Raw genomic sequence first — 27685 nt, forward strand, 5'->3', positions numbered from 1 at the left:
TTCAGTGCATTGATGCATCATTCCAAAAGGCTACCTGCTAAATGTGGTGTCAGTGTCTCATTATTTGACGAAAGCTGCCTGTTTCATTGCTCCGAGCCAACACAACTCTTTCCCTCTGTCTCTCTCTTCCTCTTTCTGTCTCTTACTCAGAGGCTTCCGCCTCATTAACCACCATCAGCATTTTGCTTGCTGTGTGTGATTTGGACGTACTGAGAGGGAGGCAGGGGGTCGTGTGTGTGTATTCGCTTCTTGGTGCGCAGGCAACTCTCATTAGGACGGAAAAACATTGACATTTTTTGCCAGAATGAAACCCAATCATATCTTCGCCTTTTTTATATATATATCAAGGGGTTCCTCCAATCAACTCGCTGGTGTGTGTTTGCGTGTGTCGCAGTATACACATATATATGCAGTGTATGTTTGTGTGGCGGTGTAGCGGGAGACAGATGTTTGCTGATTTGACATGTTTGCACTGCAGGCTCAGCCCAATTTAGTGAGAAAAAAACTGAAGAAGAAAGAAAGAAACCAAAATTTTTTTATAAAAGCACGAGGCCACACAGATGCTCTTGGTGACAGCCCACTCTTAATTTTCTCTTCTTTTAATTTAAGTTTGTTTTCTCCTCACAGCTTTTCCTTTCTCCCACTCTGTCTCCTTCTTTTCTCTTCTTCTGTGTCTCTTTTCTCTTTCGTACCCACTCAAACGCAACACTGTGTGCGATAACACCAGCAGACTTTCAGCTGGGTGTTCTTCTGGAGTTGTTTTCCTTGTTACAGGCACCTCTGACTAAGTCTCGACTTTCACAGAGGACACTTTCTTCTGCCAAAACGGAGAAATTATAAACATAAAGAGCCCGGAGAGTGCATTACAGTGAACTTTAAATATATTACAGTTCCAAACTTCTGTTAAAACACAATTAAAAACCTACATACACTGATGGTTTGGCATTTATTGCAATGCAATATGGCACTCATTACAACATTTCTCAGTGTTTCTATTTTACTATGCACAAACTAGATTTTTTTAAAAAAAAAAGCTCATAAATAAACAAACTGCTTCATGTATCTATTTCTTAGCATCAAACAAGTGACAAGTACACGGACACCGATGGACAACATCCTAATCTAAATGTTTACTTCAACAGAATCAAAAGTTCATACAGTTTAAAATAAAAACATGAATATAAAAAAAGAAAAACACAAGCGAAATCATACAATTGGTTAGCATCATCCTCCTGTATGAAACTAGTAAGAGCTCGTAATGATACATTCTTTCCGGCTTCTCCTGCTCCCTCTTTAACGTTGCATATTAAGGTTATTCAATGATAGCTGACATCTTGACGAGGGAGAATTCATGTAGGATGCACTCACGCTACGCACGCCGCACAAACACACGCACAAACACAGACACACGAGCAAACAAAATACATTTTGTTCAAGTCGAGCACAAAAGCAGCCAAAGGGACAAACTAGGTTGGAAGCCATTCTGCTTATGCACATGTCAGCCTTCAGAAAACAGATGAGAAAAGAGGAGAAGAAGTGAAACTGGATAAGAGGATGAGGCTTCAGTCTAAGCTGCCGGTAGCTCAACGCTATCGGCGACCACGTCCAGATCACGGTTTATAGAAAACTCCACAGGATGGAAGTTCACAAAAAGTGCTGCTTTTCAATCTTCCTTTCTTCCGTCTCGCTTTGCGTTTCTACTGTACGACGCTCCTTTATATTTCCACTGGTGAAAAGTCCCTCTAAAGTGCACAGATGAGGTAAATGAAACAGGTTTGTATCCATTCGCCAGCTCAGACTGGAACCATAGTGTGCTGCATGTGTTGCATTTGAGAGAATATTTCTTGCTGCACACTAGCAATTAGTATGTCCTGATGTGACGGTGTGATTATTCCAAGTCTGTCCATCTCCCTGTGGGTGCACAGACAGAGATAAATGTTCAGACACACAAAGGCACAATATGCAGTATTTAAGGGATAAGGCTGGCTGTTATTTTCTTTTGATCACGAGCCTACTTATTTTAAATTGACCCACACTTTGACTTTCACCACACACAAACATTTGGAGATATTTAGGGTTTTGCATCTGCTCAACTATGCATTTAAATCACTGGGTAATAACAGGCCAGCGGTCTATCAATTAAACTACAGCCGTAATATGAAGAGTTTAATATACTTCATGCCTTTGCACCGCAAACACCATTGTCTCCCAGCACTAAAAGAGTAAAGCAACAAAACGAAGCAACGTAATCAAGAAACCACATGCTAATAAAACAAAGACTGTATATAAAAGATGGCAACTGCAGCTAATGTGATGTCTAACGTGAATTGGTCTGTGGGTTCCCATCTTCGGGGCTTGAAATATTGAAATGATCGCCTACTTGCGTTAAGAAAAAAAAAAAAAAAAAAGCAGACATGATGAGTGAGGAGTGGGTGTGGCTTAGAAGTCGAGGACACTGCATGCTCACATGTCAATGCAACACGTTCTCATTCCCAAAGCGTAACATTTTATGCTAGGTGACAAATCGTCAGTTTAATACGCTTCCTGCCACCCAACACATCCTTATATTACGAGGTCAGAAAAAGGAGGAAACATGAGAGCCTTTTGGAATGAATCTACACATATATGTTCGTTTAACTTAAATCGCTTTGGAAAACATTAGCTAACGTCATTAAAGTGCTGGTTAAAGTTAGGGATAAGGTTAGAGTTAGGGCTCGAATACATGGCTGGAATGTGTATTACCGTGTAGCATAAGAACGCAGTAGGTCACCTTTCGCGTTACTCAGAAATGCCTCGCCTATATTATGCCTCGGGAGTGAGAACGAGCTAGTCAATGATTTCTCAGTTGGAGTGTAGCCACGTACAAAACATTTCTGCCTTTTACATTTAAATGGGACTAAAATTTACAAAATAAACATTACTCTTTGTTAAAAAAAAGTCTTCGTAATAGTGGTTCAGTTTACAGGTTTATAAATCTAGAAAAAAGATTTGGACCTTTGCTTGTCTGCAACTGGAGTGATTGAACCCTGCTGACTATTAGAAAGAATCCAGCATTTCAGAGCTAAACCTGAAGTGAGGAAGCAGAGGACGATGGATGGATGGATGTGTCACAGTCCCATGTTTTTGAGAAGTTTGTGACATTTTTAGTTTTTAACTTCCTTTGGTTTTGGGTTGTTTTGATTTTGTGTTCTGGTTCTTGAGTTAATTTATTACCTTTATAATCCCCCCAACGTTTCCCTCTTCCTTCTCTCTTCCTAGTAACTCATGCCTTACACGAGTTGTGTATCGTCGTCTTTCTACTTTTATCAGTGTTATTTGTCGTTTGGTTAATCCCTAGTTAACATTGAAGGTTAGTTTTTATTTCTTTTGTTTCCATCTTTGTGATTCTCTATTTATTCCTGCTTTGTTTCACCTGGGATTCATTATTTCCACCTCTATCCTGCTCCCTCCTGTGTTTTGCTGTGTAATTAGCTCACAGCGTATTTATAGTCATTGTTTTCTTCTCCGTTATGACGCATTTTTATAATCTCAGCTGTTTCTGCTTGGTTCTAGTTTTATGCTTAATTTTTACCCTTTAGACTCTCTGCCAACAAAGGCTCTTTTGCTTTTTACCTCCCCTGCCTCTGTGCCTCACGCTGGGTTTGTCTCATCACCATTCATCACAGAAGGTTGCATCCTTCTTTTATATACAGTCTACAAATGCAAAACAGGTCTGTTTTAATGCCATTAAGAGTGAGTGCGAGCTAAACTCGCTGCTAATGAGAACACCCAATTAACACAAAAAGAAGCATTTGTAAGATTATGAGGTGACACTAGCTTTTTAAATGATGTAATGTTATAGTCATGAGTAGCTTTTATCACTCACTTTCCCCCCTAATTATGTTTCTGGTTAAACTAAACAAGGCTTACAAACAGAAGGTACTTTAAAAAGAGTGTAATATGGATCATCACTGACGTTTTTCAGTTAATAAGCATTGAGATCATTAAAGTGTTAAATATTACAGGACAGAATGAAAGCTGCGATTATACAGAATAAATAAATTTCTTACACCCTGTTTCAGCTTTTCATGACACTGAATTTTGATTCAGAAATACGAGTGGGTTTCTGTTGCTAGTTTTAACTCGATTATGCCCAATGCTTAAAAAAATCACAGATTCCATTTTTAAGACATTTTTAATGCCAGAGTGGCTCCTATTTCAATCCATTTTCACATGAAGGTACACTTACTGGTGTGTGAGAGCCAGAAGACTGTCAAGGCTGGTGTAACCCGCTGCTGCAAGGGTGTCTCTGTACCTCTCCAACCCAATGGACTGCAGCCACTCACACAGCGACCACTCGGGCACACACATCTCCGGTATGACCGCCACACACACCTCTGAACCCACCCCTGACTCCAGTATTGTGCCTGTGGGTCTATATGTGCAGAAAAAAACAGCAGGTTGGTGGCGGCAAGGGACTGAAATAGGAGTGTGAAGTCATAACTGAAGAAAAAAAATCATAAAGATGTGGGAGTGGGTGTGAGCACAATATGAATGTGGATATGTGTGGATGTGCATGTAATTGCTACTTTGCTTGAGGAAATTTCTGTCTTTGCTTTCGTGCACTGTAAGTACCTTTCCCCTCCTGTCCGGCGCAAAGTCCCAGGGTTGCGTATGAGTTTATCCAACATGTTGAGGATCTGGCTGAACGTGGGTCTCTCTGCTCGATCCCTCTCCCAACAGTCCAACATGAGCTGGTGCAGCACCACAGGGCAGTCCATGGGCGCAGGCAGTCGGTAGCCCTCTTCTATTGCTTTGATCACCTAAAAAAGGTTTCACATTGTTATCAGAAAACCCAAAACCCAAGATGTTCCAAAAATTTGGTCACGTGAAAATTGTTAAACGCAGACCAAACACAAGAAAATGTGAAACTGCACCTGTTTATGTTTAAATGGTCATTTGAAGCTATAAGATGAGCTTTCCTGATTACTTAGCAGCTGACTTGGTTAGCATTGGTAATTATCCTCATGCAGAGCACAGTTCATGTGTTGCTTTTTAAGAAGCATAAAACGTCCATTTACTAATTGTCCTTCTTTTCAAAGCAGTAGCATCAGCTGCTTATCTGTTAGCTTTTATGTAAATTCTAGCCAAATAACCCGGGTTACACTCTCACTGAATGGGCGCTACACTAATCTACCTAATGACAATGTGTAATGTTCACCATGTTCATCATCTTAAATTTGGATGATAGCTTTCAAACATTTAGTGACCAACTTTGACCCGCTCTTGCTTTTCTGCAGCTCCAGAAAAAATAAGGATGACAAATATTATTATGATTCATTCTCTGTGAACCACAAATATTTGGGTAAAATATTATGGCAACCCATCTAAAACTTGTACAGTCACTTAGCTAAAAAAAATGCTGTGGTGTATACTTACTGTCAGAAAACACTTTTTTTTAGACTTTTAAATAAATCTGTGGTTTTTGTAAGGAAATGATGAAAATCGTGCGACTGCCGTTTAAACTTCACCAATAGCAAAGCAAATTCTTCTCCCTGAAGATTTATTACTCGCTTGTTGTTTTCCAAACGGTTCCCAAAGTCGTCTCACCACTAACTGCGATTGATTTTAATTTCCTGCAGATGTGTGCAGCTCTGCATTTTCCTGTGTGCAGTGCAGATATCAAGCAGCACATGTCTGCAACACAATCTGTAAACCTTTGCGATACTAAAATGCTACTCAAAACCCGTCTCGGTATGAAAAGTATAGCCGGGATATTCATAAAGAAAGAAAACAAAGTTCACTTGTTTCTGTTAGTGAAGTAAGTTTATAATATAAATCTATGCACTACAAAAAATAAGCTAATAAAGTGCATAGTGCACCTCTGCTTGTGCAAATTTCCCCTTTTAATACTTGGACAAAATAAAAATCAACTAAATATCCAAACAGTGCTGCAGATGAAATCCATCACATTGCAGACATGTCCACAAGTCATCTTAGTTGTTTCAACTACTCCAAATGAACTCTGTAACACCATTTTTCTTCATATGTCGATAAAAGTTTACAAAGTACAGCCGACTCGGTCGGTATCTCCTCGAACAGATCAAGTAATATTTTACATCCATTTCCCCTTCTATTACTGGCTTACAACACCGAAAGCACATTTGCAGCGCATGATGATATATAATTTAATCACTTCATCTCTTTACCCTCTCCAGTGTAATTAGCGTATGAATTCTTGAGCTATGTCCAAAAAGCTTGTTCTATGAGGTCACAGTGACGTTTATCCAGAAAATCAGTCTAATCCAAGTAAACATATGTAATGAAATCCTTTCCCGCCATAGTGACCTTCACCTTTGAACGTTTGTGCCAGACTTGAAAAAAATTCCCCTGAGGGCATTCCTGAGATATCATGTTAACAAGTAAGAGAGAGACTAATGATGGATGGAAAAGCAGAAAACATAGTGCCTCCAGCTGCATCTGTCGCTGGTGCAGAGTCCTAAAAACACAATTACTGCCTGGCTTGGCTGAGGAATGACTCTAAGCAGCCAATTCATATATGTCTCAATATTTATCTTCAATAAAACGTCCTCTGATTGCTTTCAACTTACCCAAGGATCTCAAACCCAAATTTTGCACTTTTTTTTGCATTTTACAAACAGCACAGAGGTCAAAGACACTGCTCAGAGAGAAGTGCACAGAGGACAGTTTATTTTTGTCTGAAATATGCAAAAGAAGTGGGGTGTGTTGTGTAGACGGGGTTAATTTAAGTCCCATTTCCTGTGTGAACATTAGCAAAAGTTTAATTTGACTTCTAGAGAAAGTCACAGCTCACAACTTGTTTGCGAAAATTCTAATTAATGTTAATGCTTGTGGCTCAGAAGCTGTAGTATATGTGTATATGTCATTTTAGCTTCAGAGCTGATCACATGTCCAAAAACACAGCTTTGTGTTACATCACATAAGCCATTGTTTTTACTTTCACTCTTTCTTCGAGGATAAAGATCATTCACACACATCAAGAATTCCAGCATTCTTTTTCTTTTTTTCTACAAGGCATCGGATGGATTCAATAATATTAAAATTACTCACATCTTGGTTGTTCATGTCCCAGTAGGGTCTCTCTCCATATGAAACCACCTCCCACATAACGATACCATAACTCCACACATCGCTGGCTGTGGTGAACTTCCTGTAGGCTATAGCTTCTGGAGCAGTCCATCTGATGGGGATTTTCCCCCCAGGAGAAAGATAAGTCCCAGTGGCCTCCTAAAACAGCAGTAAAAGTCACACTGGTTAATTGAATAATTTATGTTTTTTATGATTTCATTTAATCAGTCGGGGGCGAAAAAACCTCCTCACTGCTAATGTTTATTGCTCTAAGCGTCGCTCTTTCAGCGGCGTCTATTCATTTGATGAATTCTACAGCTTTTTGGCCGCCTTTAACAACAAATGTGTGAACTGAAGATGTGATAGCACATATATATATGAAATATGTAAGTGATAAAGAATAATGAATTTGCAATCATTAAAAGCAAAGCATTGTTTTAACATGAGGAAAATAACAGTGTGTCTTACCCTTGCAGTGTAGGCGGCCTCTGGGTCGTCCTCCAGAACTCGGCTCAGGCCAAAGTCGGACACCTTACACACCAGGTTGCTGTTCACCAGGATGTTTCGTGCTGCCAGGTCTCTGTGCACGTAGTTCATGTCTGACAGGTACTTCATACCTGAGGCGATGCCGCGCAGCATGCCGACCAGCTGGATCACTGTAAACTGGCCGTCATGTTTCTGAAATGGTACAATTGCAGAGACAGGAAGGCAAGTTAACACAGACACCCACAGCTAGCAGTACAGTCATGACTGACTGCATTTCATCTGTGATTTAAATCTTTTTTACCACATTTTTTTAAATACAACTCAGAACCAAAATTTATATTCATTTCATAACAGGAGATGACAGCGTAATAAAAGGGCCCATACCCGAAGAAATGCATCCAGAGATCCATTTTCCATATATTCTGTGATGATCATCAATGGTTTACCTGAAGAGGTAAAGAGTTTTATAAATATCAAGCAAAATCTCCACACTGAGTTCTAAGCTGAGCACTACTCACATCTCGTGACGACACCCTCCAGCCTGATGATGTTCGGGTGGTCAAACTGTCCCATGATGGATGCCTCAGACAGGAAGTCCCGCCTCTGTTTGTCAGAGTATCCTGCCTTCAGACTCTTGATGGCCACATAGATCTCCCTCTTCCCCTGCACACGCAGCCGACCGCTGCACACCTCCCCAAACTCTCCTACACACACACACAGAGATAGCAAAAACAGCAGCGTCAGCGCCAAGTAAGCATGTGTGTGTGGGTTTGTGAGTGTGCGCGAGCACCGATGCCAGGCTTACCCATGCCAATAACCTTCTCAATGTGAATACTGCTGACATCAATCTCTTTGGCAAACTCGTGGATGGCCTGATCGGGGTCTTCATAGGTGAACGGGTCCACATAGATTTTCACTCCTGCAAAGGTAGGAGAGGCGGGAGAGGAGACGAGATGAAGGAGGAGAAGGAGGGATGCAGAGGAGGGTGAGAAATTGTTGTATAACTGCATATGTTATGTAAATATCTTTTGGCGGTATGCATATAAGATGTGCAGGTGGATCTGAAGGAATAGTTGGAGAAACAGCATCCACGAGACCTTACGTGCACATATGCAGTACCTGGGTTAAGATGTTTCTCTTCCTCCGAGTCCTGCTTTGTTTTACTGTACTTGCTCCTCCTGATGAGACATAAATGAGGGACAGACAATGAAGATAAGTGAGCTCGTAGCCATCTTTTTCATTTATTGGGTCTTTTGTGCTGTGATTTTTAGTCATTTGACCTGACAAAAGGCCACGTGTGTCACACTGCTTTTAACTTTGTGTGCTTTCTCTTCTAGCAGGGCTGTGCCTTTCGCTGGATTTTCAAGGATTTGCCGCAACAGAAAGCAGTGACAATGAGGAAGGCAGAGCAACGGGCTGCAGGAAAGCATAGAACGACCAGATCAAAGCATTTAAGCGAGAGAGGGAGGAGGCACAACGCCTCAGGTAGCGCAAGATAAAAGGTGTTTTCCATTAAACAAAGAGACTGTCAAAAACACCTTTGTGTCTGAGCAGGTGTGTGCGTGAGTGTGTGTGTGTGGGCATCTGCGCATGCTGGTGAGGGTGCACGCCAGCGGAAGCTGACACACATGCTATGTTGCTGAAGAGACTGTAATGACAAGTCAGGGACAAAGGGATTATCACTGTCTCCACTTTAATCCCTTTTAAAAGCTTCAGGTAACACACACACATTATTTAGGCCCACAATAGCAGGGGAACTGTGGCTGTTGTTTGTGTGCGCTGAAGCAGTTTGGTCAGAAGCAGTAGTTAACAGAAAGGCTGCACTCGTGTTGACGTCAGCTTTGCACTGATGAGAACTTTCTAGCCGGCCTAACAAGTCTATAGGTGTGTATGGCTACTGGATCTTTTGTGTTTGTATGTCTGTGTTGCTGTGTGTGTGTCTGTGTGTGTGTGTATATATACCTGCGACTAATGATGAAGACAGCTGCCGATATCAGCAGTAAAATTCCAACCCCGCTGACAGACAGCAGCAGGAAGGCAGAGTTGACTCCTTCTCCAATCAGAGGGAAGGGATCTAAGGAGGAAGGACACAGAAGTCACCAACCAAAAAGTGATAGCTGCTTCTTTTAAAACTCCCACTACTGAACGGCGCTGTTTGAATACCTGAATTTGTGGAGAATTCGAAGGGAGTGCTGAACTCTCCATATCCAGCAGCTGTGCGAGCGCGCACATGAAACACGTAAACAGTGAGGGGGTTGAGACCCGTGACATCGACACTCCGAGAGAAGGTCCTCATTATGCGGTACGACCTCTCTCTCTGATCCTGATTAGCCGGGACAAAAAGAAGGGTATCTATTCAGTGTCTGAATGCAAATCCATCCTCACCATCAGTGCAATGCGAACAGCGAGCCGGCATATTGACATTCCAAACAGCTGCCTGAGCTGAATTAACCTGCGGGCAGCTCACCTTTTCATAGAACTTGACCTCGTACTCCAGGATGACCCCGTTGGGTCGATCCGGCTGTTGCCACGACAACGACAAACTGTGCCTGGTGACATCAGTGGCTTGGATAGACGACACTGGAGAGGGTGCTGAGAGGAGAGAAACATGATGAGAACTAATACAAAGACAATAGTCTAACCCACTGTTTCTCAAATGGTACTCATACCCCTAGGGGCACTTCAGAGTACTGCAGGAGGTACTTTTTTTTCCCTAAATGGTAATTTAATGATATATGAGCCAAACATATTTTAGCAACAATTATTTCAATAACAAAAGCTCGCTGAACTACATTTCATTTTCCATATTCCTATTTTCATCCAGCTGCCGCAATACCTCACAGAAGGAAAAAGCACCAAGTACAATCCCGTCTACTGTGAGCACAGAACCACATCCAGATATTTAATGACAGACAAAAATCGTGAAAATGGTACAGAGTTTCAAGCGTAGCACAAGTACAGACACCACAGAAAAAGAGGTGATCCATATATTTGTGCTAAGCTTCTCTTTGTGTAATGACTCTGATCAAAACAAAGCAAAGACACCGACTGTGCCTGGAAAAGAGTTTGATCGCTGCAGTTGCCTCTCTGGCACAGAAAATGACAAAAATCCTCAGTGATGCACGAGTCCCTGTTTGTTACTAAATCTGAGGTGCAACCCACAAGAAAGACTCGGTTCAGTGAAATTCCGTCTGTCTTTGGTGGATTTCCACCACTTTTGCAATCGGTAAATGCAAAATGTAACGGTTTGTATTTTTATTAACTGACACTGACACTTTTACATCATATTGGCCTTGAAATATTTTAAATAGTTTACATTATTTAAAGAAAGTTTGAGGAGCATCAGTATAACATATGCAGAATGACAAGCTGAATATGCTCTAATGCTGATTCTAAGGTGAACCATATGATAGTTTGGCGTCACTGAACACAGCTCAGAATGGCTGTTTATCAACAGTCCCATTGACCCAGTGCACCTGAGAACTGACCTACATCTCGTTCCTTCCTATTCCACAGAGACAAGCTCCATTCTGCACTCTCTCCCCTTAAATCCCTCCACATTTCCCTCCTTTTAACTCTCTCTTTGTCCTCCTTTGTGGCTGCTCATACGATATCGAGCCATATGGTAGTGCAGGTTGGGCTTGACAGATCCCAGGCACGCTCTCATGCTGTGCACACGCTGCTAAGTTATTTCCCCGGGGCACCTGGAACCAGGCAGGTGCGCTGCTTTCTAAATGCCACCATAAAGACTTACAGCAATGACAGTTGAGATGTAACAGCATCAAAAAAAGAAAGAAAGAAAAGCAAACGCTGAAAACTAATGGAGAGCATGTGCGAGGAACGCCACACACCAGCTGACACCTTCACAACTAAAATGAAACACTTCATAAAATGTGAGTGACTTTTCAAATAGTTTTGCGGTTAAGCATTTTAGGGCAAAAAAAAAAAAGAGGAAAATCCCACCCTTTGGTACGCCGGCGCTGTTGAGTGTCGACACGATTCTGCTCAGTTATTTAAGTGTGGCGATTTACTTTTTATTGCATCCGTTTCCCCCTTTAACCAACTCTCTCTATTTGTTTTTAAGTCTGTGATTTACATTTTCCAGAATGCTTTCTGACATCCTCTTGAAAACACCCCTATAATTAATTCAGCTGTTGTTAGGTGTAGGAGGACAGAGTAATAACTATGGCAACTGTGACAGTGATAGTAAGAGAACAAGTTTCCGGCTGGAAGAGAGCACGACACGGGCCTTGTCGTGTGTTTCTCCATTAACAACTTAACCAGTTTTCACACATGAAGCCTGAACAACGTGGAGACAATGAAGCCAGGATGACATTAAAAGTAGTAGTCTGCTTTTAGATGTGATCTCACTACCAGGATACTGTTTAACCAAGGAGCTAAACAAAGTATTCCTAAGTAAAGCATGCAGGAGGCAGAGGGGCAGGAGACAGGACCGCTGGCTCACTGTGAATCCACCAGATCATTACCTGCTAAATTCTTGCAAGTAGCTAAATTAAAATATCCCATTGTGTGGTACATTTGCGTTCTCACATACAGAAAGGTTTAGCCCCACTGGCCGTCATGTTTCTGCTTCTCACATGTTATCCAGAACCTTCTCAATTTTCAAATGAAACTGTGTTTTCCATTCATTGCAAACCAATATGTACCTTTACTTCCTATCACAAGTGGGAAAATTGCCATTGTTTTACAGCTTTAAAGTGCTTACAGCAGATGCTACTTTCAATACACACAGATGCAGTATACCTACATGCAGAGCATGTGCATATCTGCTTGTGCAATCTACAGTTTTGAGCTTTACTCATGCGACCGAACTTCCCGTAGGCCTTCGCACGCACTGAGTAGCGGCTTGTATTCTGCTGACCCACTTACGGACAACATCTATAAGCAGATTTTGTGTTACAGTCAACAATCTGACAAACAGATTTATCACAAACAAACTTTCTCACCAGCTTGGTTGGTGGTGACGCTCACAGACACGCTCTGTGCTGCCCCTGCACCACTGGCCTGGGAAACCCCATTGCGCGCATGGACAATGAAGGTGTAGTGCGTGTGGGCCCTGAGCTCGCTCACCACCACCCTGGTGGTCGTGAGGCCCGTCTGACCGGGAGAGAAGAGCACATCTGAGCCGCAGGGCGCGCAGAACTGAGAGCTGGAGACGGAGCCGCCGGCAGAGCCAGGCCGGGGAAAATCTCCAGGCCTGCTCTGGAAGACACCTCTGCCTAGATGAGAAGCTTCGGGTCCCACAATCCCCTGGTCTGACTGCATTCCCAGCCCACTATGCTGAGCCTCAGGCTGAGAGATGCTGCGATTCCTAGGAATGGCTCTACCACCAGTGTGGCTGTGGCTCCCAGTCTGACAGATGAGACACTCCAGACTGTAGCTTGTGTCACTTCTTCCTCCCAAACGATGAGGGGGGGTCCATTCCAAGACCACTGAGGTCTCATTCACCACCGAAATGAGCTGCTGTGGGGCTGATGGTGGCTCTGAAAGAAGAGCGTAAGGGGTGGGGGGAGGGCATAAACATAAATGAAATCAACCATATACTGTGAATGTGTGGGGCTTCTGGCACAGCCTAAAATGCAGACATCTGGCATTAGACTGAAAATCATACGGCTGTGAGATGTTTTTGATGGGGTTGATGTTTTCGTCTGTGGCCTTTATTTTTTGTACGTGTGCCTGAGAGATTGTGTGTATGTGTTTTTGCTTTTCCCAGGCCAAGAAAACCATGTGCTGTATATAGGCATAATTACGCTAACCAAGGCCACCAAGTCTGTCACACAGAACCTACTCATAGACTTACACAGCGACAGAGAAAGGGGGGGAGCATTTATTCACTTCCTGATGTCTTTAGTTATCACTCCCTAACAGAATGTAGATGGTGGCTTAGTCATAAGGAATGGGATTGTGAAACAGGAGTGGCATTCAGACACATTTGTGTGCCCCTCTGTTTGTTAGAGATATAGACTTTGGGTAAAGACGGCTGTGCTTATTGCTTTTGTTTGTGCAAATGCATACACGTATCGTTTGTGTCTGCGTGTGTACTCTTACGGGTACAGGCCATGGAGGGAGGGTCAGTATCAGCACGGAAGAATCCAGCATGGCAATCACAGATAGTTGCTCCATCTCTGAGTGAGTGGCTATGTGGAGGACACTTGGCACATCCTGGATCTGTAGACTTGGCCTTGTAGAAACCAGCACGACAGGCTGCAGAGACACAGAGAAAGAAAGATTCCATTTGAAACATCTGCATTAAAAAAACAATGATAAAAACAGGCCACACTGTCTCAAACATGAACATTATTTTTTGGAGAGCACAAAAAACTGCATTTGCATTGCTCCAGGTGCACTGCTGTGCTGGTCCACTACTTCGTAACATAAAAACGCTGACCTCATGCATCACACCTTCCTCCCACCCTTGCTTTGTGAATGAGTATTTTCAGAGGTGAAACATGTCTGAACCTCACTATTTTTAGCTCACTATGTGCTACAAAGAATAAAGGACAACTTCAGATGAAATTAAATTCATTTTTTAAAGTGTTCTTGAGGAATTATTCTCCAGGCTTTTTGAAGGTGTCTCAGGATTTCCACATTGGCAACTTCTTCACTCATTTTCAGTCCAGTCTTTCTACCTGACCATTTTCAGGGAAATAATCTTCTGCTTGCTAAGTCAACACTGACCTATCATTCAAGAATAAAAGGCACCTAACTCAAAGGACAAACCAGTGTTGTGTCTAGACATAACAGACAACCTGGCAAAGCACCAATTTCATATTCTATCATTAGCACGTTGTTACTAGCAACCTAGATGCAAAAACACATTGTTTTTTCCCATTTCTTTAGTTGAATCTATGAAGACATTATCACAATTTGAGAAGCATAACATAGAATCTTTCCACCAACAAGGTGACTCCCAAAGAGCTGTTAGCTGAAAAAACCTGATATGGCTGGACTGAAAATCAGTGGCAACAGGTTCGAATTTAAAATTGTGCTCTCCGATGCATCCATCAGAGTGTAAATGTTATATGGAAAGCACTTAAGCAAAAAAATGTATTTGTATAAACGAGGTATGTTGTGTAAAACAGAGGTTGCAGAACGAGTAGAAAAGCACTATCTCTTAGTATTTACCATGTACCCAGCAAAATATAGAGAAATAAAGGGTGCTTCAAACTTTTGCACAGGGCTGTATATCTAAGTGGTGTTAAGGTTCAAAAATATTGGGGATGGACACCAGAGGAAAAACCACAATAACAACACTGGTCCGGCCGGGTTGAGTCAAACGATGATTTTAATGAACACACGCGTGGGAGATGGACACTGATGCAGACAGCCTCAAAATCTCAAAATGGTGGAGCATTGCTCAAACTTTTATAGCCTCTGGTGCCTCCACCTTATCATAAAAGCCTAAACATTCACATGCTTTCTCTCACACAGCGCCTAAGCTACGACCTTGGCTCCCTGTTTATCTGCTCCTGCTGAAATGGGGCAGAAAACTCCAGCACACTCTGTTCTCTTCTACTCAGACAAATTAGATTTCTTATAACTCAGCAGTATAATGCATCATAAAACAATATCATTCATTCACAACAAGTCAGCAGTTTAATGTAATGCAAATCAGTTTAACTAATGCAATAGTTATCAGCTTCTTCTAATTCAGGAGAATAATGCAAACTAAAACTACATAATAATTCACAATCTTTAATTCGGGGTATAACATGGCATAAAATAATATTATAATCTAACAGTGGAGAAAATAATTGTGTTGTTTTAGTGTTAACCTGTCTGGGATTTATGCAGTTCGCTCTGATGTTGGCCTGTGCGCCCAGTCACACAGGTGGCATTATGCAGTTTTCTACATTTATTACATGCCAAACACATCTAGTTTAAAAATCAGTTCATGAATTCAATTCATAACTTCTAATAAATTTGAAATGAAATGTATAAATTCTTTATAGGCAGTGAAATACATTCTGAGCGTATTAGATTCCAAATATACACCCAATAATTTTTGGTGTGAAACGTTGTGCAAGATATCTTTACAAACATATTAATAAATAATGAGATTATAGGAGTTAAAGTCCACCCCGCGGCAGGCTGCAATTAGTGCTGTCAACATTTACTTCCAAGGTCCTAACCCTTGATACAGTTCTTTGTTTTTGCCTGTATTGAATGCTTAGAGAGCCTTTGCAAAATTCAAACTGACAAGCGGAGTAGGTTTTTCCTTGGACAGCGTTTTGATCCGAAGACAAACAACTGCTAAGGAAAAATCTGGAGAGAGAAACAGATCCAGCGCGAGGGGGGAGGGGCACGTTGACTTCTTTTATCTTTAACTTTGATGAGCAAAGAAAGGAACACCTAAAAGAACACTTACTGATCAGCTCCCACTCACACGCAGAAACCAGAAACACTAGAACTGAATACATCAAAACTCCTCAGCGCCGGCAGCCCACACAAATATAATTGACATTTAAATATATGAAAGAGGAGAAACAGAGAAGGAGAGGGGCTGAGAGAGAGACAGAGGAAGAGTGGAGGGAGATACATCTTCTCTCTGTATACCAGGGAGTTCATGCATTGACAGAACAACAATACAATAAATGAGTGCATAATTATACTGCTTGACATCCACTGGTGAAGCAAAAGAGATGGCAAGGCATGGCTGCTTAGAGCAATTTCTTCTCTCTCTTTACTGTCAGAAGGAAATCCTTTATTTGTTTCCACTGCAATCATTTTTTCAACACCTTCTTTTTTCATCATCACACCCTATTCACTCTCCTTCCTCGATCCCACCGTCTTTCCCAATTCTCCGCTTTTTTCCCCCCCAGCCCTTTTCACATTTGCACAGGGAGATGAAGACATCCCAGTGAGAGTGGATAGGAATCTGGGAATGATGTGTGTGTGTGCGTGTTTGTGTTTAAGTGCGTTAGTATGCTTTATGACACTCTCGTCAGTAGATGAGAGGGAGGAAGTCTCCTCTGTAATCTACTCAGACCAACCATCCTGCCCCATCTGTGTGAGCCTCCACAGATTTGCTCTTTCACACACTCATTTGCCCTCCCTTTCACATTTCACAGTCTCCCTCCTTCGCTCCCCATGCACTTCCTCCTCGACCTCCACTTATCTGTCTTTCTCCGATAACTCTTCTCCATACATCGCTCTCCTCTCGCAGTATCAAGCCACGAGAAACCTTTGAAGCGTTGGCTGGCATTCTTTATACCCCCATATCGATACCAGGGGTGCCGCGCACAAGTACACACAGCTGAAAACTACTCGGTCGAAACCTGTAAATTCATAAAACGGCTGATAAGAACGGCTTTCATGTGGCGAGTGACTCATCGTGTTGTGGCAGTTTAGACAATAAAGTGCAAGATAAAAATACAGTCATTCTCCAGCTGTTCTCCGCATTCCTTTATCAACAGTGTAGGTAAGACAGAAAATTATCTGAACCTCTGAGGAGGACTTAGAGGTTGATTACAAGGCTCAACAAGAATCTGCCAGGGGGGTAGCACACTGCTTTTTGTTTCTGTCCCATCTAATCCTCCATCCTCCTCACAAACAAAGACGACACGCTGAAGGGGGGAGAGAAAGAAGCAAGCAAGTATTTGAAGCCATAAACTTCCTTCAGCGCCCTCTTATGTCTCTATTCTCTCTTTTCTCTGTAGTCTTTTGTGTCTCCTTTAGCACCGGTTACTGGAGGAGGGTGGGTTTTTGGTGACCTGGAATGAGAGCCCATGAGGGTGTCATTAACCCGACATTAACCCTACGCTACCGAAGGCCGCGCGAGAGCTTGGGTTTGACCGGTAAAGCAGCAGCGATAGGGAAGCACGCTTACTGATAAGGTGGAAATTTGAAAAAAAAAAACAAAGACGCGTGTGTGTGTGTGTGTGTGTGTGTGTGTGTGTGTGTGTGTGTGTGTGTGTGTGTGTGTGTGTGTGTGTGTGTGTGTGTGTGTCTGTGGGCACATTAACATTCTGCCTGTTAGACAGGACGATAATTACAAAGCAATCAGCTGTTCGGCTGCTTGAGACAAGCGAGACAAAGTGACAGAGTGTAAAGGATTGGGAAGGTTGACTGGGAGAGGCAGCACGAGAAAAACACTGACAAGAAGCGAAAGATAAAGAGATGAAGAGAGGGGAGACGAAGTGAGAGGGAGAAGGGAGAGACATGCAGGAGAAGGTGCCCTTTGATTACTATCAGCATTGTCTTCATTTGCATATGCATTCTTCTGCTACCCAAAATGCAAATGCAGCTCATTCCAAATCCAACTAAAAGCCTCGTCGGCACACTGCGTGCATGCATGTGTGTGTGTGAGGGTGGGTGTGTGTGCGTTTGCGTGAATTCTCCTTGACCCCGTGTTAGCTGTCATCGTCCCTTGGTTCTTCCCAGCAGAGGGGTGGAGATGGAGGAAGTACCCCTCACTGCTCCGGTCTGACACCTGTCTGTGTGATGGATGGAGGGAGGGATGGATTGATGGATTGATAGACCGTCACGCGAGAAGGAGGGACGCTGTTAATCGCAGGGGTCATGCCCCATTTTAATTAACGCCCAAGGAAACGCTGGGGGAAAGGCTGGAGATGAGGCTGAAGATAGGATCGGATCCTTACCCTTTTCAAGTGTAGGACTTCCTAGAATGGACCGCCTGGCTCCAAAATCAAAGTTCCCCTGTAGCCAATTTTAGCTTGTATTTCACAGGGTCAATGGAGTCTTGCATTTAAAACGTCAAACGAGGCTGCAGCTTTAAGTTTGTCTAAATTTAAATATTCACATAAACTGGTGGTCTGAAGCGAGAAGTGTGTGGATTTGTGAGTGTGTGTGTCTGCCTAAAGCCAACAGTGTTGAACATTAGCATGTGAAAGGGACTCTGCAACAATAACCCCCCCTCCCTATCAGACACACATCACCCCCTGCCACCACCACCACCATAGCAGCAGCAACACCCCCACCCCCTGACTGTGGATCGGGGAGAGGAGTTGGAGAAGGAGGGATAATAGGAGCAAGACAGAGAGGGAGAGCGGAGCTTGTGCCCATGCCAGGGAGCTACAACACAGCCTGGTGAAGCTGGCAAACCTCCTGTACATTAAGAACAACCTGGGAGAGGCAGACAATAGCACACACGCAGACAGACACACACACGCACTCTGATTGTTATGGAGGAATGCAAAGCATTTCCCCCACCTGAGTTTGGCTCACTTCAAACAATCACTCGTGCTATTCCAGTGTCTTTGCTTGCCTCGTCACCTGCCATACGCGCACATATACACAAACACACATGCACACACAGAGACACAAACTCCTCCCTCTCTGTTTGCCCCATCACACTCTTCTCTAGGCATTCCTGGGCAGTCCTCCAAACTGTGAGTATATTGGAAGGAGGGCTTTGTTAGGCAGAAAATCAGAGATACAGTACACAGACAGACACAGTCACACACACACGTGCACTTGTTCACACTCGCACATACACACACTCTAAGTCAGCAGTCCAACATGTCCGGAGTCCAGAAATGCGATGCAATAATTAGAGGGACTGAATACAGCGATTACGCACTCATTCTATCATCCGCTTGCTCTTTCTATCATCTCTCTTTCAGTGTTGCCGTCTCTCCCTCTGCCTCTTTCTGTCCAACTGCTTTCTGCTGTTGACGAGACACTGCAGGTGCGTTGGAAAGAAGCACAACCATGAAATCTCTCTGGATGGAGGGAACACACATGCAAACACGCTCGCACACAGAAACATTCCAACCCTCCCAGGCACTGAGCAGAATTGAGGAGATTCGGATGACAGAGAAAAAGGAGGCCAGCAGAGAGAGAGAAAACCAGGAGGCTCCGCTTTCATTCCACCTCTTCAGCCGTTCACATTTCACATTCTCTCTGTTGTCTCTCCTCCCTCGTTTCCGATCCTCCCAGACGGATCGCAGCTGTCAAACTTTTGACGTCTTCATCCACCTCGGTCGTGACCCCGCTCTGTGCGACTAAACTCTTTCTGCAAGTGTGTGTGTGTGTGTGTGGCTGTCAGCCAAAGTTTTTAACGTCTTCATAAGGCTCAGTCATGACCTCGGTCTTAACCAAGGGTTTAGAAAGAGGGGGAGTTCCCTCTCTCTTGTGTTTCTCCACTCGCCCCCTTTGCACCAAGTGACAAACCCCCAGCAGGGGAGGGGGAGCTCTGTATTGATGCCTTCTGCTGTCAGTGGCCTTCTTTCAACCCCTCTCTCACCCCATTCATGATCTAATCCCTTCTTCCTCTCCAGAGCTTCTCCGCTCATCCTCTCCATCCTCATTATTTTGCGTCAACACTGAAAATGAACTTCTCACATTTTACTCCTTTAAATCTACACTTGTTTCAGTTTAAATTAACCGCAACTGTCGCAGAAGCTTAAATGCATTACCAGTGCAAAAGTGCACATGCAGATAATATTAATGTGGGTAACAATCCATTGAACCAGGAGACATATAACTATGAAACATTTCCAGCAGACAAGCATAGATTTTTCATTTAAAATTAAATGTACTTGTTTGGTGTTTTACTATCAGACTAGATTTTTCTCCTGTGTCTTTATAAACACCTTAAAAACTCATGCAAAAAGAGAAAGTGGGAGTTATTTAGGAGGTAATCAAACTAATCCTTGCATGTGTGAATTATTTTTCTCTTACTGCGTCACAGAACTCATACTTCCACACTGACAGTTGCCATTTCAGTGCACTCACACTGACATTTAGTGCACTACAAGAACCTAGATTGTCTAGTGATAACTCTCAAACCTGAGTGTGACCCATCAACGGTCGCTTGAGCTTGTATAGCAGGAGGGATGAATCACCAAAATCTTTTAAAGCATTAAGAGGAATGTTGTTAATGCTAATCCTTGCTAGCTAGCTAAGAGCACATTTTTAAGATGCTGACAGCTGATGTTGATGTTCAACGTGAGATAACGCTGCACAGGCCTAGAAACAGGTCACCAACCCCCGGTAATCTCTGGTTTTTGTGGCAAATTTTCTATTCCTTGACAAGTGGGTGAGTGGTTTCTACCAGGTGAAATTGGTTGCAAAAAGAGTGCTGCACCAAAAACCTCCTTGTGATCGCTTTGGTTGATAGCAGATTGCCACTCTTGGCTGTAATTAGCATGGAAGATGCTGACTTGTCTTCCAAATACACCCAATTCCCTCTCCAAGTTGTACTGAAAGTTGGAAAAAGTGCAATGCAAACTTGTGCAAAGTTGTGTCTTATCAGTGTAACAACAAATTACAGGGAGTGCAGAATTATTAGGCAAATGAGTATTTTGTCCACATCATCCTCTTCATGCATGTTGTCTTACTCCAAGCTGTATAGGCTCGAAAGCCTACTACCAATTAAGCATATTAGGTGATGTGCATCTCTGTAATGAGAAGGGGTGTGGTCTAATGACATCACCACCACTGAACAAGACACACAAGCTGAAACGCAATCAATTTCATAGTAAATATACATTTTTCCTTCCAACTGGTGGCTGATAGATAATCTTAGACAGGTCTCTAGGTCTGTGCATCACAGGTCTAACATTACTACATTAGATGACAACTCTAACTTACAAGCATGACAACTGTAAGTTGCACTGCTAAGAGAAGACTCCAAACTGAGACATACGATTGTCTTTCAAGTGCAAAATGAGCCCAGCTTCTAATGACGTATTGCCAGCCAAGGTTAGTTTGCCTGGTTTTGTCTTCACCTGAACGCGTTGTGCCGACTCAGAGATGGCACATGAGTCTACATGATCCAGAAATCTCTTAGTGTGTGTGACATGTTGAGAGACAGATCATCTTAATCTCTTCCAAAATCTATTTCTCTTCCCTCCATCCCGCTACGCCCTCCTGTTCTGTTTCTCTCTGCAAATTTTAAACGTAAAATAGGAGAAGAGTTAAGGTGTCCGTCTAATTCAGTCGGGTCAGAGGTTTTGGAGAGATACATTCTGTATTCATTCAGACTTTGATGAATTTCCACTGAGGCAGCTGCGCCCAGCCAACAACCTGACAGGCAGAGAGAGTAGGGAGATGAAGAAGAGAGCAGCAGATAGATAGATGGCACTTCACATCTGCTGGAGGTTCAACAGAGTCAAGGGTCTCTCCTAAATCTAGTTGAGGAGGAACATCTTTCAGGCTTCAGGGACCACCCCACAAACCTCCCCCTCCTTTCAGATGAAACAAATGAGCTAAGCCGGGTGACGGTTTCAGAGAACATCTGAGACACATACTATTCATATTCATACAGAATTTTGGCAACTGCATCTCTCATTGCAAAGAAAAAAGTCATGTTTTTTTCTCTCTTAATCACCAACTGGCCAACTGGCAATGCATCGCTGTTTTTTATGTCCATCTCTGTATATTTCTCTTTCTCAGTGTCCCCTCTTTTCTCTTTGAATTATGGGTCTGTTTGTTATACAATTAGCCTGCTGGGATGGGCTTCATAAATAAAACCGAGGGAGCACATCAGTGAATCGTTCACCCCCACCCCCACAGCTCTTCTTCTATTGGTCTCTGTCCATCTGTGTATGTGTGTTGTGTGTTTGAGTGAACATGAATGGAGAGAGTCGAGCCATGTTGTAAAAGTGTCTCCACTAAGTCTGTCCAACCCCGTTCACCCCACTTTGTCACATAAGCGCGGACATTTGCAGTCTTCACTATCACAACAGTCGTTTCCAAATATTACACGTCATCCGAGCCACATGTGAGTCGGTGAAAGGTGTGAACAGCTTGCATATTTGTTACAGTAAAGTTCAGACCAAATTTGTAAGCGACAGAAAGACATTTTTGTCCAGATGGCTGTGGTTATGCGAGCACACCTCATATGGAGACCTTAGCGCTCGGTACACAAAGCAGAACTTCAACTTGCAACAAAAAGATCGGTCTTAATTTAACCCACTCTAAATGATGGCTGGGCATGTGTCCATACAGATAAATGCTCCCAGTGCATGCCACCCTGTTGATCTGAGCAGGCCAATATGGACTGCACCACTAAAGGTCACTGATTTTAAAAGTTGTTGAATTTTTACTAAAAATCAAGTGAAAATTACACTTTTACACATTGCTTTTTGACTTTGCCGTGCAGTTGCTAAGTATCCAGCGGAAACACCAGAAAAAGAAAACCCATTAATTTGATTAAAGACGTTCATAAATGGATTTTATCACCTTCAGAATGACCCATCTTATCTCTTTTCTCGGTTCAGAGCTTGTAACCTGCAATCTGAATATTATTAGAGTTTGAATTAGGTCAATTTTCTTTTGTGTTCTTTTGTGTAATTTGCAATTTCAGTTGGATACCTTACAAAACACTAAAAAAGTGCCACTATCTACTGTTTCTGCAACAGAATAAAATTTGTTATGGTGTCCTCTCTAAACCACATTTGCCAAGCTAGCGAGTGCCCCTTTAAAAACGAAAAGAACCAAATATCAATATTATCAGAGTAGCTTGTTAAGCTGAGCACATTTGTGATTGTTGTTCACAGAGATGCTAAACTTCAAAGTGACAACACATTAATTCAGGAGTGCACAAAAGAGAAGTAGCTCTGCTGTAGCCAGCACCACTTACCTTTACATGCACCTCCCCTCTCCTCATATCCGGGGTTACAGAGACATCCACCAATAGGAACCAACCACTCTCCATCAGCACCGCAGTACATTTTAGGTTCCTCTCTTTCTTCCGATTGGTTGACACAGGACCCCCGGACCTCCACTAAGGAGGACGTGTCGGCCCCGGTAATGGTGTCGGGAAATGTTGCCAGGTTACGAACGGTTAGCGGGCAGGTTTTGTAGAAAACTCTGACAGAAACCAAAGCAATGCAGGCGCCCACATCCTGGAAGGCTAGATAGAAGCCCTTCCGGGTCGTGACTTTTACATCTCGCACCTCTGTGTTCAGTTTCATGATGCGGTCTCCAACATCCACCTGAATTGAGAGGAAACAGCATTGCATTAATAAACAGTGCAGTAAACCGTGTCACCCCTTATTAATTCAATTTGCTTGTTCAACTTAAAGTGGGCGTTTCAATTGAACCGCCGCTGATCTCCACATCTTCAGCACTTGGCTCCGATTCAGAATAACTTTTATTGATTGCTAAGGCAAAACAAGCTTTACGGCCTGCAAGATTAGAATGTAAGTTACTTTAGCAAAGACTGAGCAAAAGCACCTTGCCAACATTCCCGGGACAGCAAAACAGACATCTAAGATAAAAGTGCTTGTAAAACAAATAAAAACATTACAGCTAAGTGCTTTTGGGGGGGTTTATTTTCCACATAGGAGCAAATTACACTGAGTGGCGGAGGGAACTCAAAGCCTGACTCAGTTGTTCGGTGTTACCTGGGTGAAGCTTTCGTCTGCTGCCACCGTATCCACCTTAATGAAGCTGCTCTCTTTGATGTAGCTCTCTCTGTCTTCGTTTGACTCATGGTAGTACAGATTGAATGTCTCCTACAAGACAAAAGGGGAATTTAAAAAAAAGGGACAGACTGAGGCACCTATTTATCGTCAGCACCAGCACTCATCTTTTCTCTTAATATGATAATGAGTCAAAGTGGGGTTTGTGCTTGAATAAACAGCAGCTGTAATATAAAATAAAGGTCCATTAGCGGCAGTCTGTCCATTAAGTAATTATCATGAGAGTTAACATATTAAAAAAGGTCAGACCCTTTATCAGAATTCTTTGCTGTTTTGTTAAAACTTTTTACCGCAGTCAGGCCATACATTCACCAGCACGCTACACATCCTGAGCACGCTTTCACGTACCTTACAGGTGCCGGTGACCCCTGGGAGGCTGTTACAGTCTCTCAGGGTGAACTTGACTTCGACGTAGACCCGCTGAGCTCCAGACCGAGGGATCCAGTCTGTCCTGAGCCAGTTGTTTTGATTGGGCTCCAGGACATTGCACACCTGGTACGTCCTGATGGGGATGTTTTTCTCATCCATAATGCTCACCTCTTCCCACTTCAAACAAGCACATTTGTATAACTGCGTTAGTTAGAGCAATGATTGTGCATGTAAGACATATGTTGCTGCCTACAGGCGTTAGACTACATTCGAAAAATGCATTTAGTTCAGGCCAACATCACGAAGACCAACTTTGAAGTGACTGGAATTGAACTGAAGCAGATGTTCCATCAAAGTTGCCTTGATGAATGACTTGATATTAATGAAATGTAACTGTCATGTGGAGAACAGCTTTCCCAAACTTCTCTTAATTCAAAATAGTCTGATTTTTTTAAAATTAAAAAAGTCATTTGCCAAGCAGCAGTCATTTAAAAAGGCTGCTGGCACTCAAATTTCAGATGACACGCCAGTTTAATTTCCCACAATGCACCAACAGAGAAGGGTTTTCAAAACCCTTCCATGCTGGCAGCTGCAGACTGTTATATAATTTTGACAAAAGCATCTAAATAGCCGCTGTGATGGCAGCAATGTTAAAGTGTCTGAAAGTTGATTTTCATACTGTGCTGGCGTGAACTGAAAATGACTGCATACGCCGCATAAAGTTGAACTCTTCAGCGTAGGCACAAGCTTTAAACACACACATAAGCAGCCGTGGCTGTCAAAAAAGTGCACACTGTAAAAAACTTAGGTTGCCTGTCCACTGGGGGGTACTTCTAGTCATCATATATACAAAATAAATTTCAGATGCCGGTGTCCACCCTCTGATTCACCGCTGCTGCGTGAAGCCTCACGGGCTAATGCTCATTCTTGCATCAATATTCTGCAGTGGACGGTGGTTCAGATTTGTTGCGACTCCAAGGTTTTTGCAGGCACATTTCCATACGAGTGAAGCAGGCTCAACCTTCACCGCACCATCCATCTCAATAGAGCCGATTATTTGCCTTGTACTGTGACCCTTCAAATGACCGCTGAGCCTCCCAAGTCCAAATTGGCTTTTTATTGCCACTGAATAATAATCTGCTCTCTCCCTGCTAGTGAGAGCTGTATACACACTAAATGCACCGTGTCCAAAGAGAGAAAAAGAGAGCGAGAGGAATGACAGAAGAATGTGTGTGTGTGTGTGTGCTTGAAGGACATGCTTGTGTGTCAGTGTGTGTCTTTAGACTGATCGATATGCCATCAAAGTCGCTTTCGTTGTCTAATGTGGGGTTATTGCCTATATGCTATCAGCTAATAATAATATTATGTATATGTTGGGTGATTTGTAAGCGGTGCAGTAAATATGTTAGTCTTTACAGTTTTATGTACATTTTAAGCCCATTCTTTATTGATTTAATACTCAAAATGTATCAGCACTGCTATTGGCCTGGAATATCTAATCGAGACTGATCTTTTGTAAGCCACGCATTTCTTTATGTACAGTGTGTTAAAATGTGTGTGAGTGTGAGGGTGTGCACATGCCCACATAGTGTCAGCGTTTGTGTGCTGTTGTAGTGTCTTTGCGGGTTGAGGAAGTTAGCTGTATAAAAGCTGACATGGGGTATGATGTCTCTGTGTCTAGTCTCCTTCAGAGTTTTTGTCAGCCTACGCAGCTGTCAAGGGAGAAGGAAAAAAACATACAGAAATGGAGTTTTGTATGTATGTGTGTAGCTAAGGGGTGAGGAAGGTGGGGGGAGTGCCTGTAATCAAAAGCTCAGTGCGTGCAGACCAGGACCCTGTCAATCAAGCAGCATGTGAGAGTATAAGGGCAATGGCAAGTGAAGAAATAACAGGCAAGTTCACCACTAACTCTTAAACCAACAAAAGAGGTAAGAGAGACACTGAACGACAAAGAAAGAGAGAGAGAGAGAGAGAGAAAGAGAGGAAGAACTATGGATGGCAGATCACGACAATGACAAAAAAACACAAAGAGAAGATCAAATCTGAAACAGATATCACCAGGATTCATTCTGGCAACTGTACGGTAGTAAAAATTCCTAAAAAATGACACCCACCACCAAGCTGGTTTATGCCTTTACTTGTGCCAAACGCAATGGCAGCAGTCTCATATTAGCACTTAGGCTTGGTGAACAACAGCACATTTCAAAATCTGTGGGATGATTATTTACAGATTCCAGACCGCGCGTGTGCATGTGCGCGTGTGAGGAACGAGAGAGGGTGTGTGAGTGTGTTTTCCAAAGAGAGAACAGGTTGTAAACAGTGTATTCATAAAGAAAAAAAAAGAAAAAAGAACAGGCAGATCCCACTCACCCCTCCCTCTGCAGGACTGGCTGCCCATTTCAGCTCTCCTGGCACTGTCCTGGTATCCAGCAGGGTCACTAAAATTGCATACACACACACATGCAGGTGTACTCAGGACAACCAGTCTGGAATATTTTTTTTTTAATTGCTCTTAAGCAGAGAAAATTAATTTGACAGACTTCTCACAAGAAGTAAGTGATGGTTAAGCTGTGAACAGTTATGGAAGTAAAAGCAGGCGTCCATTGGCACTGTTAGGTTTAAAAATTTTATCTTATTTCCACTGCACAGAGTCATATATGTACATTTAATATCACATACATTTATATTTTTCACAGAATTTTAAACTGTTGATTTAAGACCTCGGAGCTTTATTCATATACAAAACCCCAAACCACAAACTATGAATTCAACGGTTTAACTGTTTATAACAAAAACACAGAGGTGCTCAGTGTTCTCCACCATGACCAAACCCACAAACATAAAGAAACGAACAAAAAAGAAGAAAGGGGAAACATATTTAAAGGAAGAAAAAGCTCACAGCTGGACTGCACAAATATTACAAGGATATCTAAGAATTCAACTTTTTTTCCTCTTCTAGATGTTTGCAAATTTTTCCCTGTTCTTTGCTATCCTAGGACGCGCCTTGAGCGCACGCAGGATCTCTCCCAGCTCGCAACAGCGGAAAAAAAGACCCGACTGTGCCACACAAGCAACACGGATTCGAGTCCCTCCTTCCTTACCTTCATTTGGCGGATAAATCCTTGTTCTCGAACTTGAAACTAATGTTAATATCCAGATAGTAGAAGAAAACGTTCGCCACAGATTTGCAGCCATGTGTGCAGCGTGGAAGCGTGTGCGTTCCCCGTCGGCTCCGCGCACTCGCTCTAGCAGCTCCATCCCGGTGGGAAAAAAGTGTTTGAATGAAACCAAGTGTGAACGCGAGTTGGATGCAGCAGTGGGTACTG

The 27685-nt window shown here is 42.8% G+C and overlaps 1 protein-coding gene across 1 annotated transcript; it reads right to left on the reverse strand.

Annotated features, from left to right (window-relative positions):
• Window positions 1-859: 859 nt before the first annotated feature.
• On the reverse strand, window positions 860-27685 carry LOC146687896 (ephrin type-A receptor 4-like). Its single transcript, XM_085438794.1, has 19 exons — window positions 27461-27685; window positions 26730-26797; window positions 24339-24536; window positions 23913-24023; window positions 23147-23501; window positions 13645-13800; window positions 12543-13079; window positions 10043-10167; window positions 9739-9898; window positions 9538-9649; window positions 8695-8753; window positions 8381-8494; window positions 8094-8279; window positions 7960-8021; window positions 7558-7767; window positions 7072-7248; window positions 4615-4802; window positions 4229-4414; window positions 860-1911 (listed from the first exon to the last, which is right to left on the reverse strand). Exons 1-19 carry the CDS (start codon window positions 27615-27617, stop codon window positions 1794-1796), a joined length of 3279 nt encoding a protein of 1092 aa, XP_085294920.1. The 5' UTR covers window positions 27618-27685; the 3' UTR covers window positions 860-1793.

The sequence above is a fragment of the Copadichromis virginalis genome, linkage group LG18 (assembly GCF_057382275.1).
Source record: "Copadichromis virginalis isolate Kocher_CV1m ecotype Utaka linkage group LG18, C_Virginalis_male_GT1.1, whole genome shotgun sequence".
NCBI classification, from domain to species: Eukaryota; Metazoa; Chordata; class Actinopteri; order Cichliformes; family Cichlidae; genus Copadichromis; species Copadichromis virginalis.

What these genes read in the sequence shown, in the direction of transcription:
- LOC146687896 (XM_085438794.1), bottom strand. Translation starts at nt 27,617, where the DNA reads ATGGAGCTGCTAGAGCGAGTGCGCGGAGCCGACGGGGAACGCACACGC. An exon ending in AGGTCAAGTTCTATGAAAAG is followed by an intron (nt 9,899 to 10,042) that starts GTGAGCTGCCCG and finishes CCGGCTAATCAG; the next exon opens with GATCAGAGAGAGAGGTCGTA. An exon ending in CGCCGGACAGGAGGGGAAAG is followed by an intron (nt 4,415 to 4,614) that starts GTACTTACAGTG and finishes CTGCACATATAG; the next exon opens with ACCCACAGGCACAATACTGG.